A 23,696-nucleotide genomic window follows, 5' to 3' on the forward strand; every position below is an offset into this window, starting at 1 on the left:
TCAGATAGATGTGCCTATGAACACATGCTTGCAGTTCTCTTGGTAACACCTCGGAGGAGGAGTACCCCTGTGGAAACTCTGTTTAGTTACTGTAGAACTCTTGGCTTGATTCTTGCTTTGCTGTTTAGTTTGGATGAGTCACCCCATACTGTCCCCCAACTCCAAGTTCGAGATCTTGAAGTTTACCATTCCTGACCAGTAATTTACTTGTGAAATGGAGTACCAGAGACTGGTGGGGTGGGTTTTTGGTTTGTTTGTTGTTTTTTTTTTAACTCTTTTAAAACTCTATGTAACTGTGCCATCTGCTTCCCCACGACACCCTCTTCCCTCTGTCTCTTCCAATCCTGGAGCAGTGAACCTGCCAGAGACTCCCTTCAGGGAACAGAGCCCTAGGCCTGCAACCCAAACCCACCTAGGATCCTCTGGTCTTGGTCTGACATGGGGCCAACTTTTGCTCCTGCCATCTGACAGGGGTATGTAGGGCCATGTTTTCCAGCCACTACAGATCCATTTCCCACAACTCAGCAAATAGAACCCATTCCAAGAGCAACCAGGACCCAAATTCCAGTGCATGAAAGGACAGTCAGTGATAAGCTTCTGGCAAAGCTTTGTTCATTCTTGTGTCCACAGTCATAGCAAGGGAGGCTCTGACTCCTCCCTCCCACAGCTCAGTGCCTCCTGCAGCTCAGCTCTGATGCAAGGCAGAAGCTCAGGCAGGGCCTAGTGAGGGAGCAGTGGGGATAGCATCTGTGTGAGTGATGTCATGACCATCCTGGAGGAGGCCAAGGGGGTGCAGGTGATAATATCATGTGCCAAACATGATACAGCTTAAAGAAGACCAGGAGGCCAGAAGGGTCAGCAGGCAAAGGGAGCCTCAACAGGGTACTGGAAAGCTGGTCAAGCAGAAACTAAGAAAAGTGACAACCAATTGCATAGGGTAAGACACTGACTTGCTATCTGAACTGCTAGGACCGCTTTTGTACTTCAGACACCATGTCTTCCATTGTTGCACGCATGCATGCCATGACATGTGTATGTACATGAAGGTCAGAGGACAACAGTGCTGGCTGGTCCTGTCCTTCCACCTTTCGAGTTCTGGAAATTGATCTCAGGTTGCCAGGTTTGATGGCAAGTCGTTTTACCTGCTAAGAAGCCATCTTGCCTGCCCCCTCTACCTTTTTGAGATAGTCTCAGAACCTGGAGCTCACCATCTTAGCTAGACTGACTGGCCTACAAGGACCCTGGATTTGCCTATCTACTCCAGCACAGGATCCCACTGTGCCTGACTTTACATGGATGCTGGAGATCCAAACTCAAGTCCTCCTGGTGCTTGGCAAGCATTTTACCCACTGAGCCCTCTGCCGAACCCCAAATTGATCCTACCTGTATCTCCCAAATGCTGAGATCACAGGTGTACACCACACTTTATACCCTTTGATGCTGGGCAGTTCCCAGTTAGCCTTGTGATCTTGACAGGAAGCAGTTTGTCCTCTGCAGTATGCTGTTTTGCCGAACTCCAGTCAGTATTCATAGGTTAGGTGTGTGGAGTACATTCATAATCATGATATTTTCAAATTGCAGTTTGTATTTTAGGATATAACCCCATCTTCACTTGAGGAACATTTGTACTTACAGGGTTTAGTAGCCCTTATCACTGATTCCAGAACATTTCATCACCCCCAAAAGGAACCTCATCTTTGCCTTACCTTGACCTTGTGCTTACCATATTCCACTAACTAACCTATCAGGGCCCCACCCAAGAGCTCAGCAGCTTTTCCACTGGTCCCCACCTACTGTGGCTCTCTTTTCCACCCTCTTCCTTACAGTGGTTAATTCTTTCTTGATCTGGGTTTAGAGCGGTGCAGTAAAAGGTGCAGTTGTCCCTGTTGTCACCTGATGCTTGTTGAGCATGTGCTGGGTGCCAGGGTTGGTCCTAGGGATACAGCTGTGAGTGAGCATGTGCTGGGTGCCAGAGTTGGTCCTAGGGATACGGCTGTGGGTGAGGCAGAGGCAGGTGTTACTGAGAACTAAAGAATAGGAAGCAGAAAGCACTCGCAGGACCTACAGTGGGAGGAGCTCCCTGTGGAGGGAGTTAGACTGTGGGTCTCTGGGCCAATGAGACTTAGACAAAGAGGTATGCATCCATGGTGATGCCTTCCCAACAGGGCGTGTCCATGACCTTTCTCTAGTGCCCACTGTATGGTACCACAATGAGATGGGCTTTGCCATCCTGCAGCTCTGGTGCCAAGTGAAGATAGTGTAGTTTCCAGGGCTACTGGCCTTTAGGGGCAGCCCTAAGGGAAAGAGGACAATATGGCCTGGAGTGATGTGCCTTTCCTTAGAAGAGTGCAGTAGGCCGGTAGGCAGCTGAAGAGGCCTTGCCTCGCTCATCCAAGGTTAAGTGGAAACACTTGAGAGACAGTCCTGTCTGGCTGTTAGGAAGCCTTTTAGCACAGGAGGCCCTTTGGACTCTGTGTGGCCTGATGTTACCACTGCAGTGACAGCTGTTCTATGAACAGGGATGGATAGGACCAAGGCCTCATACAATACAGAAACTGAGATACAGCCTGTGTATGGCTCACCCTGGTGCCCAGGACCTGCATCTCAAGGAGCCCCTCCAGTCCTTGTTCAGATACAAAGAGGAAGGAAAAAGATTCTCCAACCTGGTCAGCTTCCTTTCCTAGGAATGGAAGGCCGTCAATGGCCTCTTAACCCATACCTTCACCACATTCTCTCTAGTACTTTTTCACAGCTAAAATCTCAGTAGCTCTCACAACAGGCAAGCAGCATGTGGTCTACTGACCCTCCTGTCCTGCAAGCCGCTCCTCGTCGCTGACTGAGCTCATAGTAGGGAGTTTGTCCTTTATCCTCCGCTTGTCTCCCCAGGTTGTCTTGAAGGATCTGGAAGTGTTGGCAGAAATTGCTTCCTCCCCTGCAGGCCAGACGGATGACCCAGGCACACCTGATGGCCCTGACCTCCGAGTCAACCACTCGGAGCTTCAGGTGCCCACCTCCGGCAGAGCCAACCTACTAAACCCTCCCAGTAAGTATTCCCTGAAGGGTCTGGCCTAAGGAATGCTAGTACTGAGTCTTATTCTGTCTCTCCCAGGAAGTCACTTATAAGTCTGTTCTGCCACTTATGAGGGTCAGTAGATTGCCTACCCATGGTCTTCTACCTCAAGCTCTCTTGCCTCCTGGCTTACACTCCATTAGCCCCTCCCTGAAGAGATCCTCACAACCCTTTTCCCTCATCTTCAGCACTTTTGATGTTTTTGAACCACTGACTAAGCACAAAACCCTCTGAGGCAATTTCTCCACAGGCAGGCAGCCAGCCAGGGCCTTCACTCTTGGGTCTCACAGGTGGAAGAAAGCTAGGCAGCCATTTCCTCCTCACTGAAGCTGAGAATAGCTCAGCATGGCAGGCAGCCCAGGCAAGAGACAGGATAATTCAAACAGGCTGTTTCCGGGCTGTCCTTACAAGTAAAGGTAGCCAAGGCATTCATAGTGCTTGTTCTTCGGGTTCCTTCAGTGCTTGTTCTTCGGGTTCCTTCGGGCTGGCAGGTAGCTCTTCTCCCTGGCCACACTGCCCACCCAGCTCCTCCCTTCCCAGACAGAGGCCACCTCCCTCAGCCAGTGATTCTTAAAAGAGCTCAAGGACACAGGTTGGTAGGAAATTACCTAGTGAATCTTGGATGTTTGCCAGGTCTTTGTCCCTTGAATCCCCTCAGGCTGTCTAGACACCAGGACCTCATTAGCTTCTCATAGACTCACAACCTTTCAGAGACATTGTCCCTCCTGCAGCTCTGTGGCATTCTAGGCCCTAGCCCCAGGCCCATATTATGCCTGCACTGCCCCAGTAGAAGCTATTTGATGTCTGAGAAGTTCAGGGTATTTTCAGAGCTCTACAACCTTGGTGCACCCCTGGACACGCCAAGTCAAATGACAGAAGGCCATGTGCTGAGGACACCTATCCATGACACTCAGGCCCTGTAGCAGGTAGCACCTGGGAACCCAGGCTTCAGGCTCTCCTGCTGCATGTTCTCCCTGATGGGTTAGTGATGAGCTCGAGCAGCAGCCTGCCTTCCTCCCTCCTGCTTCCCAGGATGCCATCACTTCCTCACTCAGGAGACCAGCTTCCTGGGCAGTCATTAACTATGGTCAAGGAAACAGCTCCCTTATCCTGATGCCAGGACCCCTGCTGTGACTCCCACCTCCTGTCCCTTAGCAGAGGAGCACTATGTACCCTCTGTCTCCAAGTCAGCATATGGGGCCAGCCCCAAACTTGGGAACAGATGGCAGAGATCAAGGGTGGTACAGAGCAGTGGGAGCTAAGTGAGGTAGAGAGGCTTTTCCTTAGATAGGAGAAATGGGGGCAGAGAGGAACCCAGAAGAGAGGAGCCCTGCAATGGCCTCAGCCCTTCCCCCCCAGGAGACAGCATGCTACCATCTTCTGTATTCTCAGAGTGACAGCAGCAGCAGCTGAGCAGACCGGGATACCTAGTGCTCCCAGGATCCTTCATCTGTAAGCATATTGTGGGTTCATGCTGCTGAGGGTATGAGCCAAGAAACTGCTTTGGGCACCCACCCTAGAGCTGGGATCCTGCAAGGTTCCTCCAGGCACTGGGATATCAAAATCATCTGCTGCTTAGAGAAAGAGCTGAGGATACCTACGTGGCAGAGAACTCTGAATCTTGGCTCCTCGCCCCCCCAAATGAGTAGGTGGCTAATGAGTCTGAAGAGACTCTTACACTGGCCTGCAGAAACTATCAGAATGGTTCACCTCAGCCAGAGACACTCAGAAATCATAGGAAAAAGAACAACAAAACATCCCAGATGGAAGGAAAGTCAACCCTGGAAAGAATCCCAGGGAAGTGCCCGTAGCCAGTCCTGTGATTTCTTTCACAAACCTGTGAGAGTGGGAGACACAAAGTGAGCCTGAGCCATTGTAGAACTTGGAGCCCTGAGGCCCTCTGGGTAGATGCATTCATAGTGCACATCTGCAGCTGGCATCAGACTTCACAATGTGTTCATGGCTCGGGAAGGTCAAGATCAAATCAGTGATGAAGAAATGCAGGAAGCCAGCCTGTCCTCTGCCCTCTCCTGGCACAGATGTCTTGGGAGGCCCATGGCAGACTCAGGGAAGTGTGGGGTGTTTTTGAGGTCAGAAAGAATGCAGGAAATGTTTTCATTCCTCTGTGGCCACTCTTCCCAGAGTACTTCCCATAAGAGGAAGTCACTCCCCTCTCCTCCATGCAGGAACTTTCTAGAAGGCAATGTCAGGGCATCTGCAGGGAAACCAATGGCCCCTCCTTCGCATTAGATCTGTACATTCAAACGGTGCAGATACCACAGTGGTAGGGAAAGACCCGTCACACCCCCAGGTGAGTGCTGTGTTGGCCCAGGTGCACCACTACAGTTGTCCCCAGGGCGCTGGAGGAGACAGAGTTACCCACATGGGATTTTTTCCTCTCGCCTGACTTAGCATAAACATCCCTCTCTCTCCAGCACAGAGACCCAGGTCTGGGTCCCACCTCCGTTGTTCTTGACCAGAAAGGAACTGCTTCCAGAGCAACGGAGAGCTGCCTAGGCAAGGGCCTCTGAGCAAGGCCAGCTCCCACCCTGGGGCTCCTGGGCTCAGCTCATTGTGTACCATCTCTACCTGACTCAAGAAATCTGTAATGCGTTGCCAGGCTGTGGGAAGAAGGGGCAGTAAGCAGGCCTCCGTGGGCCCTCCCTGACCCAGAGCTCTCACAAAACAATTAGTAAGACCCAGGAGCTCCAGCATCCATCTCTTTTTCTCCCAAGGCCTTGGACAGTTCTGCTCTCAGGTAGACATCAGGCCTTGGGAGACCCAGGTGTCCTCTGCATCCTCAGCTAAGTAAGCAGCAGTGACAGGCTGGGCCGAGGGTCATGGCAGGTCTGAAGGTTGGCCTGAAATTTCAGGCTGCCATGACCTGCCAGTTTGTTGTGGCCCATTCTTTTTTTTTTTTAAGCAGGGTCTCATGTATTCCAGGCTAGACTTAAATTCATCAGGTAGCCAAGGATAATCTTAATTTTTAAGTCATCCAATCTCCACCTTCCCTGTGCTGAGATTACAGGTGTGAGCCACCACTAGGGAGAAGCTAGGGATGGCTCTGGACAGGCTCAGCGAAGCATCCTGTTCCCAACACCACTGACGGCCAAAACTGATCATGGCAGCATACCCTGCATCCCAGGCCAGTGTGACCAGATGTCACCAGACAGGCAAGTCCTGGAAGAAACCCGGGAGGCTCTCGGGAACTAGGCCATTTCTCCCCGTAGCAACAGTGGTCACAATAGCTGCCACATTGGCCATGTGCTTACTGAAACTGGCACTGTGCTAAGCCCTGTCTTTATAGGACTGTTCACCTGGATCACTCTAGCTCCATCCAGTACCTCTAAGAGGAGAGCATGCTTTAGTCCCTTGATCAAGGATGATGACAGGCATTTGTACCTGGCTAAGTAACCCCATACGCAGAGGAGCATAGGAATTCTATTTACAGCTGTTGAAGGTTTCTTCACCTAAAGGGAGAAGCCTAGCTAGTGGTCTGAGCTGATCTTGGTGCCCTCTTCCCAGCTGTGGCCCCAACCTGTTCTAGAATTCCCAGAGAAGTAGTTCTTCACAGTGATTCCAAGGACCCCATTCTGGCCTCTTGATACATACAGCCACATTTCCTGTTCTGCTTTCCACTTACTATAACCACAGCTTCTCCAAGAGCCTTGCCTCTTGCTCTTTGAACCTCAGAAGTCTCAGTCAGTCTCTCTCTCTCTCTCTCTCTCTCTCTCTCTCTCTCTCTGTGTGTGTGTGTGTGTGTGTCTGTGTCTTTGTCTGTGTCTGTGTCTGTGTCTTTCACCTTCTAGGAGGCAGCAGAAACATCTGCCACCTATGCCCTGTAGTGGTCCTGCTTCAGGCACTACCTCCTCATCTTCTAAACTGGGATGGCGTGCAGTGCTTGGGGGCTCCAGAGCTGCTCCATAAGCAGGGCTAAGATCAGTCAATACTCTGCAGTGAGAAACTGCCCTGATATCTGTCCTTAGTATCACTGGATCCCTCGGGTCTGTTCTAGTGACATCCTCTGCAAGTCTGTCTCCCCTTTAGCCACTCAAGCTTGTCAGGGTGGATGGGAGAACTGACCTGTTTCCTCTTGGCTGTGAGGAAACCTTGGCTCAAGGTGCAGAGGTATAGGCTCCAAATCTGAAATAGCCCAGAGTCATAATAAGTGCAAGCACGCAGATCATCCCACTTCTAGACTCAGGTTTTGTCAGGATTACCTAATGTCTTGTGTGTCCTTGTGTGCATCTCAGGCTACAAGAGCTAGGTTTTCTTCACGTGCGCGTCCCTAACAGTAGGTACCCAGCAAGGATGAGAGATCATCAAAATAAAGGATGGCTGGAAACAGGTCGCTGGTGTTCCCTAGGCCCATTGTCCGGAAAGGTGTCCCTTGGTCCTACAACCAAGACTCCTTGTTAGTTGGTCTTGTCAGTTTTAACCCTCTCCCTTCAGCACCAACCTTGGCCTTAGCCCTTGCTTCAATGGCAGCCCCTTCCTGATAGCGGGTGGCGGTGTAGACCCACCACTACCCTAAAAGCTTGGACATTATCCCTGAGTCCTTCTTTGACCCTTTCTTTATCTTATCTTATAAGGCAAACAGCAGAAATGCCTCCCAGATATGGGTGGGGTTCCAGTTCCGATCTTGGACTGTTACTTCCAGGACCAGGTTGCAGGGGGTTGGTTGTTGTGTCCTTTCATCCATGAAGCCACGGAAGGGGTGCTACCTCCAGTTCTACAACTTCCTCTTTAAAAAAGAAAAAGAAGACCCCACTTAGCCTCCTTCTCTCCCAGCCACTTAGTTCTAAGGGGAAATTGCTCCTTCCCCTTCATCCCCTTGGACCTCGGTCAGCTTCCCAATCACTTACCCTTCCATGAAGTGTTTTCTTTTTGTTGTTATTGTTGTTTGTTTGCTTGTTTTGTTTTGTTTTGAGACAGTTTCCCTAGTAGCCCTGACTGTCTTAGAGTTCCCTATGTAGACCAGTATGACCTGGAACTCATAGAGATCCTCCTGCCTCTGCATTCAGAGTGCTGAGATTAAAGGTGTGCACCACCACACCCAGCTTCATGAAGCATTTTCTGTGCCAAGAATGGACTGTATTCCTTTCCCCTAACACAGATGAGAGGCCAGCTGTCTCCGTGGCCTGGCTAAATCAGCAGAGTCCAGGTCTAACCTGTTCCCTTGGCCTTCTGGGTGTGCTTTCCACAGCCACTGGCCCTTTCCCTGCCTCTTCAAGGCAGCAAATCCTAATGGCTCTTCAGTCGGGCTGCTCAGATCCGTGGGCCTGACCTCAGCAGGGAAGCGGGTAGAGAAGGAACCTGGAACCTTGCAAGTGGAGTCTGAGCTTGGTGGCTAATGTTTTCGCATCTGGTTCTGCTGCACTGTAACTCGGGTTGTGTATTGAGGCCAGAGCTATTTTTATCCTGACATGTGAGGCTCCTTCACGTCATAGCCACAAAACTCAGTCAATTCAAAACATCCCAGGGAAGGTTGTTTGTGAAGCACTCTGCAGATTCTCATGTCGCCACATCAGGTTTCACTTAGTAACATCTGCAGGGCTGGATCCCCAGCCACCACCACACCGGCCTGTCTTTGTATACAGAGGGCTCCCCACAGCATCTGTCTGCCCCTGAGCAGTTAGTCAGTCACGTGAGCTTCTTTCCAGAGCCCCACAGGCTTCTTCCTTGCCCAAACCAGAACTACAAGGCAGATCTGTGTGGCTAAGAGACTGCACTCTCCCTCACATCCCTGTCAGGAAATGGAGATCCTGCTCTTCTCAGCCCTTCAGGAAGAGCCCTTGAGACACACAGCCCTCTCCTCTCCTTCCTAGCCTGCTGGTTCTCACCAAAGCAATTTGTGCACCATTTGAGTGGACCTACAAAGTGCACTGTCGGCAGTGCTGAGGGAGTAGTTGCTAGTCCACCTCTGTCCAGATGCAGATCTGGAAGGCATGCCTCAGTCAGGCCGCCAAGCCAGGCCCAGCTCTGCCTCTCCTCAGGCGTGTAGAGCACCAGCTCGTGTTGAGACAGAGCCACTGCCGACAGCACAACCAGATGAACAAGAGCCAGAGGTGGGCGGAAGAGGCTGGTGGAGGCACTTGAGCTGTCCCCTGGGAGGTGCAGGCTTCAGTGAGGCAGAAATCAGTGCAGTCACACTCCTGGGGCCAGTTTGTTCCTCCCCCTCCCTCAGCCCTCAGCCCTGGCCAAGAACCATTCGGTTCTGCGTAGGGCAGGTGACTCAAGAGGACACTGAGTCAGATTACTGGGACCTGAAGAATTTATTAGATGGTTCTTAAATACAAAAGACAAAAGGACAGAGAAGGTAACAACATGGTAGGAGATCCAAGAAGAGAGTTCAAGATGCAGCAGCAGAGAGAGACATGGCAGGCTCTCTGAAGAAAATCGGTGTCCAGGTGGCAGAAGAGGGAGGCCTTTTATACCTTTTTAGGATGAGGGAGAAGTTTATCTCAAAGGTCTGCACCCGAGCTCTCCTATTTGCCAGACAGCAGCAGGGAAGGGGTGCAGAGCAGGGTGGGCACCTCTTTGATCTAAACTCACTTTTCAGGTGAGATGTGATGGCACAGACAGTGTCCCATCTGGGTCTGCTGGTTTCTCTGAAGGAAGGCCTGAGCAGAGAGAGGCCAGAATCTAACAGGCTTACAGGAGCCTTCTTTCTTGGGTTCTCCAGACAGCAGGCCTAAAGGCTGCTGAGGTCAGAGGAGGTTGGGCAAAAGATAAAACCAAGGTGGAGAGAGCTCTCACAGACCCTGCCACTGTCACCAGTGAGCACTGACAGCTGCTCCCCTTTCTTGCCTGGGACTCGGACCTTGCATGGGTTCAATGTCTTCCTGCAGGTGAGGTTCTAAGGTCAGAAGTCCTGCTCCTGCACTCAATACAGACCAAGCTGGGGCTCTGGGTGGCTCCCCCTAAATTGCCCTGCCTAAGTTCCCATCTGAATGAGCATCTTGGGGAAGATACATGGCTCCAGTTGGGGAGAGTGGCTTTCCTGTGTTTGGTCTTTGGATAATGGGCTTACTTGAAGGACTGAGTCCACAGGTTTTCCCAGAGGACCCTGTTCCTAAGAACTAGAGTCACTTGTCCCATGTGCTTTCTGTCTCTCCACTAAAGGCCACTACCATTTAGCTTAGGCACTGAGAGTCCATTTGGACCAATGAGAGCCCTTCCTAAGAAGAGCAGAAATGTTTCCAGGGTAACCCGAAGCCATCTCTCCTGTTGTTTTTGGCCAGTCTGTTGGCTGAGATGGCGCAGGTCACAGATAACTCTTTCTCTTTCACCCTGAGCGCCTCAGCAGAATTCTGTGAGTTTGAGATCCTAATTCTCACTGCATGTCCAGCCTGTTCTGCAAGGAATGAAAGCTCCACTCAGTGTGCCAGGACGAGAGATATTTGCTGACGTCACACTCACCCCATTTATTGAGCACAACGTGTGGCATGCATGACCCAGCACTATGTGTATTGTCTCAGTTATTGGGCACTCTTACTGCCCCTACTTAGATTAAGAAACTAAGGTCAAACACCATGCTTGCACTTGATTTCCATGTCTCTGTGAGGCTGGAACTCCAGTGTTCCCAGAATACCCAGCTCCTTAGGCCAGGGAGGACTTATTGATGGTTACTCTATTCATTGGTCCTTTTGTCCTTTAAGTACTTCGAAGCCTGGTGACCTTAGGCCTGGAAGTGGGATGACCCTGGAGTACACATAGAGAAGCAGGAAGGAGAGAGACCCAGACAATGCAGAGATAGACACCCAGGAGAAGCTTACTGTTTGCTGGATTCCTGTCCATGTGTCTCTGGGAGTGTGGGTTAGGTGGCCAGGCATGACAGCCACCACTTAATTTATCTCCTGTGGGTGAGGATGTGGAGACAGGGGCTGCTGCTACAGCTGTGTCTTCAGCCACCTCTCCTAAGATCAGCCCCAGCTGATCTTAAATTCTTACTTGATCTGTAAGAATTTGACACAATTCTTCGAAATGGACCCTCTGGGCCAGGGAGCAGAAACTGTTTGCCATCCCAAAGTCACTCAGGACCAGGGCAGCCAGGCTGCCTTCAGCAGGACCCAGAACAAACAGCAGAAAGTTGAATGCAGCCTGCCCTTAGGCTGGCTTTTCCCTCAAGGCTCCCTGGTGCAGTTGTCTGGGAGGATGTCTAGAAAAGTCTTGGGATTCAGGATGGCAGGGTTGTGTAGAGAGGTCTTGGGATTGAAGGTTACAGGGGTCTGTTGAGAGTCTGGGCAGTGATAATGACAGGTTTTAAGGATGCAGCATCTGTAGCTGGGGAAAGGGGAAAAAAAATGAAAAATGTCTTTTAGTTCCCAGTCACTTCCCTGTGAAGATCAAGAGAAAACACAAAGCAGGACTCCGGGGTTCTAGCGCCGCCATGGCCGTGGGACCAAATCTTCTTTGGGAGATGCATTGTAATGCCCTGGTTGGCTTTTTTCACATTCTTTTATGCACTTGGCCCGATGCGTCTGCAGGCTCACATGTGTTTCCACAGCCAAATGTGGTCCTCAAGGACCCCTGCATCGCCTACCTGTGCAAGAGCCTACCTGACCTTTCAGGAAAAGAGGCTTCCAAACCAGAGAGGCCAGATCAGAAATTGACAGCATCTGCTGCCTCAGTTTGCCCTGTTTACCCTACTATCTCAAAAGCTTGAACAGCCAAAGGGGGAAAAAGGCATATTGGACTTAACCAAAATGTCAAGTTTATGGGACTGATGGTGTATCTCAGTGGCAGAAGCTCCCTAGCATGCATGCATGGGACCTTGCAGCACCACAAAAGTTCTGTTTTGTTTTGCAATTTAACCTAGGACCTCGAACTCGGTGGGCAATTGCTCTTACCACCAAAGTGTATCCCAGCCCAAATCGTTTTGTTTCCGAGGATAGTATCAAAAAAGCAGACTGGAGATGTAGCATTGTAGTGGAGCATGTTCCTGACAAGAAGTGGGGGGAAACCCACAGAATAGGAGAAAATGTTTCTAAACCACCTACCTGATAAGAACCTCATATATGAAGAACTCTAACAACAATAAAAAGACAAGTAATTCAATTCTGAAAATAAGCAAAGGAACTCGAGTAGCTGAATCTATGAGATAAACATAGGCACCATAAATATCACCAGAGAACTACAAGTCAAAGCCCCAGTGAAACACCACTTTCCATCCATCCACTAGAGTGGCTACAATGAAAGACAGTAGCACATGCTAGAGAGGATGTCGAGAAGGAAGAGCTCCGGTACAGCCAGTGCCCTGGCGGTCCGTCCCTCTGGACCCAAACAGTTTTATTCCTAGGGATAGCCAGGAGAAAGGAAAACCAGTCCATATAGAACTCACAACCGTTTACAGCAGCATTAGTTATAATAGCCACAGAGTGGAAACCACCAAGTACTCACCATTTAATGAATTAACAAATGCAATATGATATGTCCCTCGTTCAGTGGTAAGAATGAATGAAGAGTAGATATATACAACCAAAATGAGCCTTGAATATATGCTGCATGAAAGAAGCCATTATGGGGTTCCATTTATTCATGCAGAATGTACCGAATAGGCCAGTCCATAGAGATAAGAATTTGTTCTCAGGGGGGTTGGGGATTTAGCTCAGTGGTAGAGCGCTTGCCTAGGAAGCGCAAGGCCCTGGGTTCGGTCCCCAGCTCCGGAAAAAAAAAAAAAAAAAAAAGAATTTGTTCTCAGGACTTGGAGGAGAGGCTGGGAAATGAAAGTAACAGGTGCAAGATTCCAGTAGAGGGGTAATTAAGGTATTCTGTAGTTAGTGGTATATTCTGTACAACTTTAAGAATATTCTGAGAACTTATTTATGGCATGCTTTGAAAGGCATACTTTATGGGGCAAGAATGAGGCTCTAATAAAGCTGTTATTTTTGACAAAGATGTCCCAATGTTGTCCCAATGGACAGACTGTGAACCCTTACTTTTCAACACTGTGGTTAGGGCCCACCATGCATTAAAAGGAAGAGGGATCCTGTGGGATATGTGAGTAGCCTACACCAGAATAAGCCCAGCATCCCATCAGCCTTCCCCTTGTTTCCTCAGTGCTGGAAGCTTCACCAAGTGCACATTGCGAGAGCCAGCCAAAGGCAGGGGTGTGAGGCTTTCATCTGAGGCATGTGAAAGTGATGCTGTCTGCATCACACAGCCAGCCCGGACTTTGCAGGCTGGAGGAGTTCCACCTGAGAACACCTTTCTTTACCTATTTCCCAATGCGAGGCGAGGCGAGGCGAGGCGAGGCTCCAAATCTGTCACCTGTGTGCTTTGTGTTGGTTGTCCTTAGTCCAGTCATTGTGTGCACGGTTCAGTTCTTTTCTCAGCATTAGAGAAGGGATTTTGTCTTATGCCCAAGAGAGCTGCCGGCCTTGTTAGCCATGGAGTAGTTGCACCTGTCTAATCTCGTTTTCGTTTGTTTTAGTCATTTGGGGTTTTTTGGGTTTGGTTTTTTTTGTTGTTGTTGATGTTGGTTGGTTTGTTTGTTTGTTTGTTTGTTTGTTTGTTTTTGAGAAAGGGTCTCTCAGGGGTTGGGGATTTAGCTCAGTGGTAGAGCGCTTGCCTAGCAAGCACAAGGCCCTGGGTTCAGTCCCCAGCTCTGAAAAAAAAAAAAAGAAAAAAGAAAAAAAAGAAAGGGTCTCTCTACATAGCCCTGTCCTAGAGCTCACTACATAGACCAAGTTAACCTCAGACTCCTAGAGATCACCTGTCCTGCCCTTGCCTCCCAGGGGTTGAGATTAAAGGCATGCACCGCCATGCCAAGCTGCCTAACTTCTTTATGCTCTGACTGGCCATTGTCCTTAACTGTGAGAAGCAAACCCCACATATACCTAATGTGTTGGGATAATGGGGAGAATTGTGCTCATTTGTTTTTATTTTTAAGATTTATTTTGAATTATGTGTGTGTGTAGCCATGTGTGGATATGAGCACATGGTCACAGATTCCCATGGAGTCCAGATAGTGTTAGAGCCACTGGCGTTACAGGTGCTCTTGAGCTGCCTGATGTTGGCGCTGAGAATCAAGCTCAAGTCTTCTGCAATCATGCCTGTAAGCACAAAGCCATCCCTCTAGGCCCTGCTTTGTTTTTATTGAGCACCTAATGGAGATCTTACAATGAGATGTTCATTAGGAGCAAACCAATAAACTGTATGTACACTTAGGCATGCCCACAAAATCTGTGCGCACACACAAACACACACACAGAGAGAGAGAGAGAGAGAGAGAGAGAGAGAGAGAGAGAGAGAGAGAGTGAATGCATTTACAATGGTATTGTATTCTATCTCATTACCCTGTAGACACACAATCAGATTAAATCTTGGCTGTTTCTTTCTCTGCAGATACCAAAGGCTTAGAATGCTCTCCCTCCACTCCCACCATGAACTCCTACTTTTACAAGTTCATGATCAACCTTCTGCAGACATTCAGCAGTGAACGGAAGCTCCTGGAGGCCAGAGGCCCATTCATCATCAGGTCAGCCCTATATGTCACAGCTTTGAATGCCACTGTATATTGTGACAAAGTAGCCACCTGCTTTCTTTCTCTCTCCCCCTTTTCCTGGCTTCCCTCTTGACCAGTGGAATCAAAACCTCAAGGCAGTAGGGTTCTTAAATGTGGTTGCGAGTGCTTATGGGTCAGACAGTATTGGTGTGGCCACAAGGAGCTGGGTAGTTCCAGCAGAGCCCCCGTTTACACAGAGGACTTGAAGGCCAGAATGTACGTGAAGAGTTCATTTTGCTATGAACCTAAATACAGAGTTTAGCAGGCTCATGGATCCTTCCTCCTCGTCCTCGGGGGCCCCAGTGTATTCAGCACAGCAGTCGGTTGCTGTCCAGAGCTGAGTCCTCTCAAGAACTGTGCTGAGATCTGTTTGACAGGGCATCAAGACCAGCCTTCAGGCCAGTCCTTATTCCACCCAACACAGCCATAGAGGATCTCTTAATCTTGTTTGGCAGAGAACCCAATAGAGTGGGTTCTTCACCATACTCAGAAGTCAGTGAGGGGCTACATGTTGAGGAAGTGATGTGATCAGATTTCCGATTTGAAGGATTGCTGTGTTGGGAGAACAGGTTAGAAGGGCCAGAAGGACAGACAGTCAGGAGGCTGTGGTCTAGCAAGACTGGCTGATTGTCAAGGGGGTGGACTGCAGGACGAACAAGGGGAAGGAGAGTCAGAAGGGCTTGCGGGTCCTGAGCCCTGGGCGAGTTATCAGAGAAGACAGTCAGATGCTTGAGTCTGAGTTGCTTTGAGAACATCAAAGTAAAATGTCGATGCAGCAGTTTGATGCTTCAGAGAGAGACCTAGTTCCAAGATGCAACATCTGGAAACAGACGATGCAGTCAGTCAGTCAGTCAGTCAGTCAGTCAACAGATAATTGCTCAGCTCCAGCCCTGTAGAATGTGCTTTTATAGTTGGTTCTGCCCTGTGGAGTTTTCATTTTTAGGGAGTAAGGAATCCGAGAGAGGGAAGGAGTCTGAGGTTGAGCCCTGAGAAGCTTCAGATTTGCCACTTGAAGAGGCTGAGAAGAGCCAGACAGGTGGGAGGAAGAGGAGAGAAGGTGAATCCTGAGAAGATCTGGGAGCTGACACAGAAGCCTCTCAGCCTCAGAGTGAACCCAGGAGATGGGGACAGGACAGAAAAGGGGAGAAAGGGGAACTCGATGGAGGAAAACATGGGCTAGATTACAGTCAGAGAATGGAGTTGAAGACACCTTGGGAACTGGGCCAAAGAACTGACCCATAAAAAAGGACAGAGTAGCAGGAGGAAGGGGCTTCTGGTGTCTCGGTCCCAAAAGGACATCCCTGTGCTGTGGGACAGGTTATCACCCCTTGGCACTCTGCACATTTGAAGCCAGGTAATTCTTTGGGTGGAGCTCTGGGATGCTTCAACAGCATCCCTGGCCGATACCCACCAGGTGCAAGCAGCACCTGCCCCACCTGCTTTGGACAGTGCTCAGGGCCGGGCAGGCAGCGCAGCTGTAGAGCATCTGTCCAGTGTGCTTGAGACCTGAGAGCGTACCATTTAAGAACCACTGTAGTCTAGAAATGGCTGAAATGGCAGTAGTAGTCAGCAAGTTCATGGTACACGTGGGTCCTTCAACTTGCTGGCTAAAAGAGAAAAATCACTATGGTTTTCTTCCCATGAAGTTGGACAGTTCCAGTTAAGAGATTGAAGCAGACATCAGAACAGTAGAATACCTCACATGAGTGACAGTTAATTTCATGTGGTTTTCCAGACTACAAAGGTGTCAGCACTCTTGATGAGCAGTCCTCCTCTGGTAGACTGAACCAGTGGAGAGAGGGAGCTTTGGAAAAGGTAGGAGTAGCCAGCTGCAGCTTGGAGCCTTGGGATGGAAGCTCAAGATGGTACCAGCATCCCCAGACTCAGCAGAAAAGCAGGTGGCATGGAGATGCTTAGGCCTCCTCCCTACTTAAGACTCCAGGAAGCTGATAACCATGGAGGCCACTGCCATATTTCTCTTTACAGACTTCAGGCCAGTAAGACTTTGCTGTCTTCTCAGTATCCCCTTAGTGTCTGGAAATGATAAGAATTCTCATTTTTGCTTAAGGGAGAGTGTACTGACTAGTATCGCTTGGAGCTGGGCTGCAAACTCCTTGCTCTGCTAATTTAGCATGCAGTATGCTGTCCCTCTGGGACAGCTTGGAGCCTCAAGGATTCCTCAACAGCTAGGGAACTGGGGCCAGCACTGCCTAGACCCAGTTCCTCACTTGGCTCAAGAGAAGGTTCCATAGGTCATCTCTCGTCCTCTGGGAACTTGGAATATCCAGCATGGCAGTTACTTGCTATTCCAGAGCTGAATTCCCTCAAGAATTCCCTCAAGAAGGCATTAAGCCCAACCTACAGGCCAGGCCTCACCCAACCCAGCACAACCACAGAGGGTCTTTTAGCCCTGGCACTGACACCACAATCCTTCACTATGGTCTCCCCTTGGCCTTTGCTCTAGCTATCCTGTTTGTTTGACAGCCTTCAGTACCCTGAGAGCCTGCTGTCTTCTAAGCCACTGCCCAACCACTGCCAGTTCCCTAGTCTGTCTCAGATACCCAGTGTGAGCTCTGAGAATACACAGGTCAGAATCTGGCATCACAGACATGCAGCTGCTATCCCAGCACTGGGGAAGCTGCCGCAAAAGCATTGCTGTGAGTTCAAGGCCAGCTTAGGCTACATAGTGGCCCAAGCAAGCTTGGTCTACCCTGGCTTAGTCGGTTAAGTACATGCTTCACAAGCACAAGGACTTGTTATATCCCCAAAGCTGACTTAAAAGCAAGGCGTGGCAATGTGTACCTCTTACTCTAGCGTTTGCGGAGGGGATGGGTAGATCCCTGAAACTCACTGACCATCTGGCCTGGATGAATTGGTCAGCTTCAGCTTCAATGATAGATCTGGTGCCAATAGATAAATAAGTAAATCTGGAAAGCACTCAAGAAGATACTAGACATTAACCTGGGCCTCTTCACATCAATGAAAAAACAGCATGAAGGACAGCTAATGGCACACATACTCATGGAGCCACAGACCCGATGAGGAACACAGTAGATGGTTTCTCAGGCCCCTCCTTCAGCTCCTCAGTCGCTCCTCTTGGTCTCTAGTTCTACCCACTGACAGAGATAAAAGGCTCCTGTGAACAAGTTAGATGCCATTATTGGGACAGTGGGCCCAGGGCAGCTGCCCTTTGTAGGAAGACAAAGGCATCCAGAGCTCTTGAAAACAAATATCTGGTAGATTCTCACTACTGAGAGAGAGACACCATTTTCTTCAGTTGCCTCACCCCACGTTTCCCAGCGTGGGAAACACCATCTTGATGTGGAACTGGAGTCAGGAATGGAAGACCAGAGCTCCAGCTTGGTCTCATCCACCCAGCTCCTTGCCTTGTGGATGTAGTCATTGAGACCACGCATTGAGATGAGGATGGTGCAGACTCTCACCTTCCAGACAGCCTCACAGGCCTGAGTCTGGGTCTAGGCCCTTTCCTTGGTTTGGTTGAGGGAAGTTGAGGCAGTGCAGCCCGCAGTTTGAAGAAGATGGCAGGAAAGGGCAAGGTACCCCAAACACTCCCACAGTCTCGAAGCCTAAGGAAGTGTGTGGCTTTGGAGTAAGGCTTAGGTTCTGTCCTCGTTAGGATTACTATTGCTGTGATGAAACACAGCAGACCAAAACCAACTAGGAAGGAAAGGGGTTATTTCAGTTTACACTTCCAAATCACTGTTCCTCACTGAAAGTAGTCAGAGCAGGAATTCACACAGGGCAGGGACTTGGAGTCAGGAGCCAATGTAGAGGCCATGGAGGAGTGCTGCTTACTGACTTAATCCTTATGGCTTGCTTAGCCTGCTCTCTGATAGAACCCAGGACCACCAGCCCCAGGGTGAGCTACCCATGATGGGCTGCGCCCTCCCCCATCAATCACTAATTAATGCTTGCCTACAGCCCAGTCCTTCAGCAATATTTCCTCATTTGAATTCCCTCCTCTCAGATGACTAGCTTGTGTTAAGTTGGCATAAAAACTAGCCTGCTAGCACAGGTTCAAATCCCAATTTCTCTTGGTTATAACCTTTGTAACCATATGACAATGCTTCCAGGTCCTTCTTGCTTCGACCATAAAAGATACATGTTTGGGTTTCTGTTTGGTTTGGTTTGGTTTTTCAAGATAGGGTTTCCCTCTGTAGCCCTGGCTGTCATGGAACCCACTCTGTAGACCATGCTGGCCTTGAACTCACAGAGTTTAACCTGCTTCTGCCTCCCGAGTGCTGGGATTTTTAGAGACATGTGCCACCACCGCCCAGCTAAAAACAAATGTTATTAGTACCTGTCTAGCCATTCTGTGAGGAAAAGGAAGTGCTCTTCAGCCCCTGACATGAGCTTGGCCTCCATTTCCCCTTATGGCCTGTGGAGAATGGGAACAGGCTTCATGGGAGGATGGGATAATTGAACCTTGTGTCCTAAAGCTAGCTTTGTCACCCCAGTGCACAGGGCATCCACCAGCGCCCAGCCCGGCCCCACTAAACCAACTCTGTCTAAAGTAGGTGTTGGTGTGCATTGCCCTCCTCCGGTCTCTTCCCACCCTTCATGCTAATGCTAACTGAACAAGCCCAGGCCTTGTCTGCCTGTGAACCACCCCACTTATACACAGGAGAAAGGGAAAGGAGGGAGAAAAGCTAGCCTCTTTGATAAGCTGTGATATGAACTCTGGCGTAACCCAACAGCTGTGATCTTTACAAGCCTGCTTCTGTGCTGGGAAGTAGCAAGTCTGAAGACACTCCACTCTGCCTGCCAACAGGGCCTCTGGCCAGCGTCCTTTGGCTCCATCAACTGTGTTTCCCCTCCTCTTCCTCCCTGCTGCCTTGCAAAGAGCACTTGCCAGAGAATGCTTTCATTTTTAACAAGCCTCTGTGTGCTGTGAATGCAAGGTCTGCAGCTTGACCGCCCAGTTGATGGTAGATGACTCTCAAGCACCCTCCCCGGGACAGGAGCACTGCTAGGATGAGGTCGGTATCTTGAGAGAATGAGCCGAGACCCAAGTAGGAAAGGAACACAGTCATGGGACTTCCTTCCAAGACCCAGAGCCCAGAGACACCCAGCTTGAAGGTCCTCCATTCTGGTCCTGCTCTCCGACCCAATGCAGATAGGCATGGGAGCCCCTCCCAAACATCCCTAGCTCATGCTCCTACTGATTACCACTGCCTTCCTAGGCCCTGGGTTTGCATATAAGCCCTGTGGCAGAAAGACTGGCATAGTAGAATTGGCCACTGAGGTAGGTAGTGGAGCCAGGCAGAGGCAAAGGAGGAGGAGGGTGTCAGGAGAAACCACTCTTTATTTCTATAATTGGGGGATTCCACAAGCAGCTCATATGGGTTAGCACCCCGCCCACTCCAAGCTCAATTCCCTCTTACCCTCAGGATCCTCCAAGTATTCCCCCAGTCTCTGGAGTCCCCTTTCCCAGGGGCGCCCTCCTCTTCAGCTTGTGACTCTTTATAGTCACCACCTCACCTGTCGGGGACAAGCTCCCAAAAGCCAACATTGTGGTATGCTGAAGAAACAAAGAGTCAGGAATCCCTGTCCTGGTTAAACTGTCATTTCAGAAAACCACGCTTGGCTCCCGGGGCCCTGCCTCCAAGAGTGGTGTGAGGGACTCCAGCCAGCTCTTCCTGGTCTCCTTTAAAGGACGGCCTTCGTTTTTTGAAAACAAAAACAAATCTCCACAGCAAACACACACCAGTCTGAATGTGCCTGGGAGGACAGACCCTGAGCCTCCTACTGGGACTGCAGGTGGAGTTCGCTCTTTCAGCCATATTGAGTGGGTCCCCAGCTGAGGGAAGGAGACAGGACATTGACCAAAACTGGAGGAAACCTTGTAACAGCCAACACCTGCTCAGAAGAAACATCTCTTGCCAGCTTTAATTAAAGTCTGCCCAGCTCCTTGTATGAATCTTCTAGTTTTTCCGATTTGTGCCCCCTCCTGACCCTGGGGCTGGGGAAGTGATATTCTTGTTTTGGAGAGCGTGCAGCAGAGGCCACTTTGCATAACCAGCCCTCAACTTGAGAGCTAAGTGGAAACAACTCTGTGGTAGTAGGAGTGCCCTGTGAGAAGGCCGTCTTCTTTCTTGGAAATGGAAACCACATGTGATGGGCCTTGTTAGGCTAGGCTGGGTTGATTAGTTCCTCCTGGGGCCTGTGGGAGAGCAGAGCACTGCCCAGAGGGAGCCTGGGACTTCCAAGAGCAGCAGCCCCATGTGCTCTGAACAGGGCTGTGTTAAAGAGCACAGAGCACAGGCAGAAGGAGCCATGTGTCCTTGACGGTAGCCCTGGTTACAACCCACACTGCGAAGCTCCCCACAAACCAACTTCCATGCTGCAGTTTCCAGGAAGCCTGTAGGAGAGGAAGATTCAGCAGCAGACTGGGGAAAGTTGCTCAGCCCACTGTGTAGTATTGAACTCCTTACCATGGGGATGTGGCACCTGCGTGGCCCCCATCCAGCCTCTCACACAGTACCTACTTATAGCCTATACACCTGAGATCTCAGCCCCACAGCCCAGGCAGCTGGCAGGACTGTGGTGACCATAAAGAATGGTTTTCAGGGGCTGAAAACTTGATAACAAATTCAGTCTGAAGCTTGTGAGCTTGTTTCCAGACGGACTTACAACACTCTCGGGATCTGTTTAGACTGCCTAAGTGTGCCAGGAAACTTACAGAGTTTTGACATTGATAACTCAGATAGCTTGGTGAATTAGCAACCAGCTAAAAGTGTGTTGCTGTATAGAACCTTAAAAAAAAATTAATAGCAGGTTTGGAATTGGCCACTGGAAGTCATGTGGCATCCTCCTGCTTTCCTGAGAGCCAGGACAGAGAGATGGGATCCTTAGTTTCCAAGCGCTTGTAAACTCCTGGAAAGACAGGTCCAGAAACATCCTGTCCATCCATTGTATGGTGAGTTCCTTTTCTCCTGCTATCAGATGTGCACACACTTCCTGGGGCTGCCTTTGAGATAGACCCTTAGGAAGTTCTCTCTCTTGTCCTTCATGTGATTGCTCTTAGCTCCTAGGGTTATTACAGAGCCCCTAGTGAGCCCTGACCAGTGGGTGTGTGTGTGTGTGTGTGTGTGTGTGTGTGTGTGTGTGTGTGTGTGTGTGTGAGAGAGAGAGAGAGAGAGAGAGAGAGAGAGAGACAGAGAGACAGAGACAGAGAGAGACAGAGAGACAGAGACAGAGAGAGACACAGAGAGAGAGAGACCTCCAAACCAGTTGCCCCTTACAGAAAAGGAGAGGCCCTATCTTAGAACATAGTTGATGATAGCCCTGGAAAGGGCTTGTCCTGGGGGAACTGAGGTGCCAGAGACCCTGCCTCAGACAGTGACCATAGAAGGCAGTCCACAGGGAAGGTCAGGCCAAATGCCTCTTCATAATGAGGGTGAGAAAATCCACCAAAGAGGCTGTTGGGATCTGAAGTGAACGGTGAGCTTTCTGTAGAGTTGATTGTCTCAGCCCTCAGGACATTGTAGGCTTTGGTTTGTTATTGTTGTCAGCATCTTTTTTTTTTTTTTTTTTTTTTTTTTTTGGTTCTTTTTTTTTTTTGGAGCTGGGGACCCGAACCCAGGGCCTTGCTTCCCTAGGCAAGCGCTCTACCACTGAGCTAAATCCCCAACCCCAGCATCTTTTTTTAATGTCCCTGTAACAGAGCATTGACCCCACTTCCTTCACTCTCAGACTTGGAGTATGATCTGCAGGGTTATAGACCCCAGAGCTAAGGTTTCTTCCAAGATGTGGGAACTTGAGTACAAGAAAGGGAAAGTGATTGACAGGATTATGAGCCAGATACCTGGAAGCACCAGCCGTGAACACTAGCAAGCAAGCTCAGTGACCCTGTGCTGCCTCGGAGCTCCTCCCAGGAGCACCAGTCAGCCCGCAGAGCCCAAGAGGCACACCTGGAAGGATCCAGAACATCCCTGATGTTCCTCCCCGAGAAGTGCAATGGCTCTCCCACACGCACACGGTAGGCAAAGCAAGCCTGAAAGCCCACATCTCTCCATTTCCACACCAGGGCCAGACTCCATGTCAGCTAAACTGGTTCCCCTTTTCACAGAGCAGAGACTTTCTTGGAGAATGGCTGGCACTGACCTTTGGCAGGCCTGGCCTTGGGAACCATGGTACTGAACTCCACCAGGATTCTGGGAGGAGCTTAGCTATTTTTCAGAAGCAACTGTGCTGTCTGCTCTGGTAGCATCCCCCAGTGTTCAGGTTGTCAGCCCACAGAGCATCCACACAGAGACCCTTCTGACAGGACGCCTTCAGGTTCTTCATGACCCTCCGTGACTCTGTTAGCTGCCATCCTTTCAGGCAGAAGTAAATGTGTCTTTCCCAGTCTGTCTCCTAGGCCCCTGGACCTCCACACTGCCCCACCCCACTCCGTCTTTGGTGAGCCGAGCTAATCTCAGACCTCTCTGACACTTTGACAGTGAGTGTTTCTCTTGATCAGAGTCTCCCTAACTATTGCTCAGAGGAACACATCTCATCCCTTCCTGCATCATTTATTTTCCCCTGGCTTATCAGTTGCTTGGGCCTCCACATTAGCCCCTCTCCTTTGAGGTAGATTCAAGGGAAGTCAGGTCAGATTACATGTGAGGTGTGCTTTGAGCCTGGGCTCTCATTCCTACCATCCAGATGCTGCCTTTTGAAGAGCAAAGTATTTGCCTCTTTCTCCACATCCTCCAAAAGGGCTCTGCACCCATCCCGAGCTCCATGCACATGTGTGCTTTACTTCAGCCTGTCATCAGTCAGTCCGTGCCCTCAGGCATGTTCTCCTTGTGCTAGAACACTGTATGCCTAGCCCGTCCTGAGAATGCCCAGCCCTCTGGCTGTCCCAAAGAATAGGATTTGGAGACTCCATCCTGTGCCAAGAAGCTCCAACTTGATTTCAGCTTGATCTTGCTATTTCCGGTAAAGCTACCTCCATTTCTTAACCACACTTTCGCCTCTTTCTGTGGGTTGGTCTTTCTTCCCTCTCCTGCCTGCATTACAGTCTTTTCTCCTTCTATTCTATGATACCTTTCATGAGTATAAATTTTAAGAGAAATATACCACTAAAAAGCACAGGAGCCAGACACGTGA

The 23,696-nt window shown here is 49.9% G+C and overlaps 1 protein-coding gene across 1 annotated transcript in view; it reads left to right on the top strand.

Moving 5' to 3' along the window:
* The window catches only part of Vac14 (VAC14 component of PIKFYVE complex), a 101,938-nt gene that overhangs the window by 48,415 nt on the left and 29,827 nt on the right, over positions 1 to 23,696 (top strand). Inside the window, exons 13-14 of the mRNA XM_032887440.1 lie at positions 2,887 to 3,043; positions 14,420 to 14,552. Of these exons, the coding sequence (XP_032743331.1) occupies positions 2,887 to 3,043; positions 14,420 to 14,552 (290 nt within the window). The remainder of the gene's footprint in view (positions 1 to 2,886; positions 3,044 to 14,419; positions 14,553 to 23,696) is intronic.

The sequence above is a fragment of the Rattus rattus genome, chromosome 17, assembly GCF_011064425.1.
Source record: "Rattus rattus isolate New Zealand chromosome 17, Rrattus_CSIRO_v1, whole genome shotgun sequence".
Taxonomy (NCBI): Eukaryota; Metazoa; Chordata; class Mammalia; order Rodentia; family Muridae; genus Rattus; species Rattus rattus.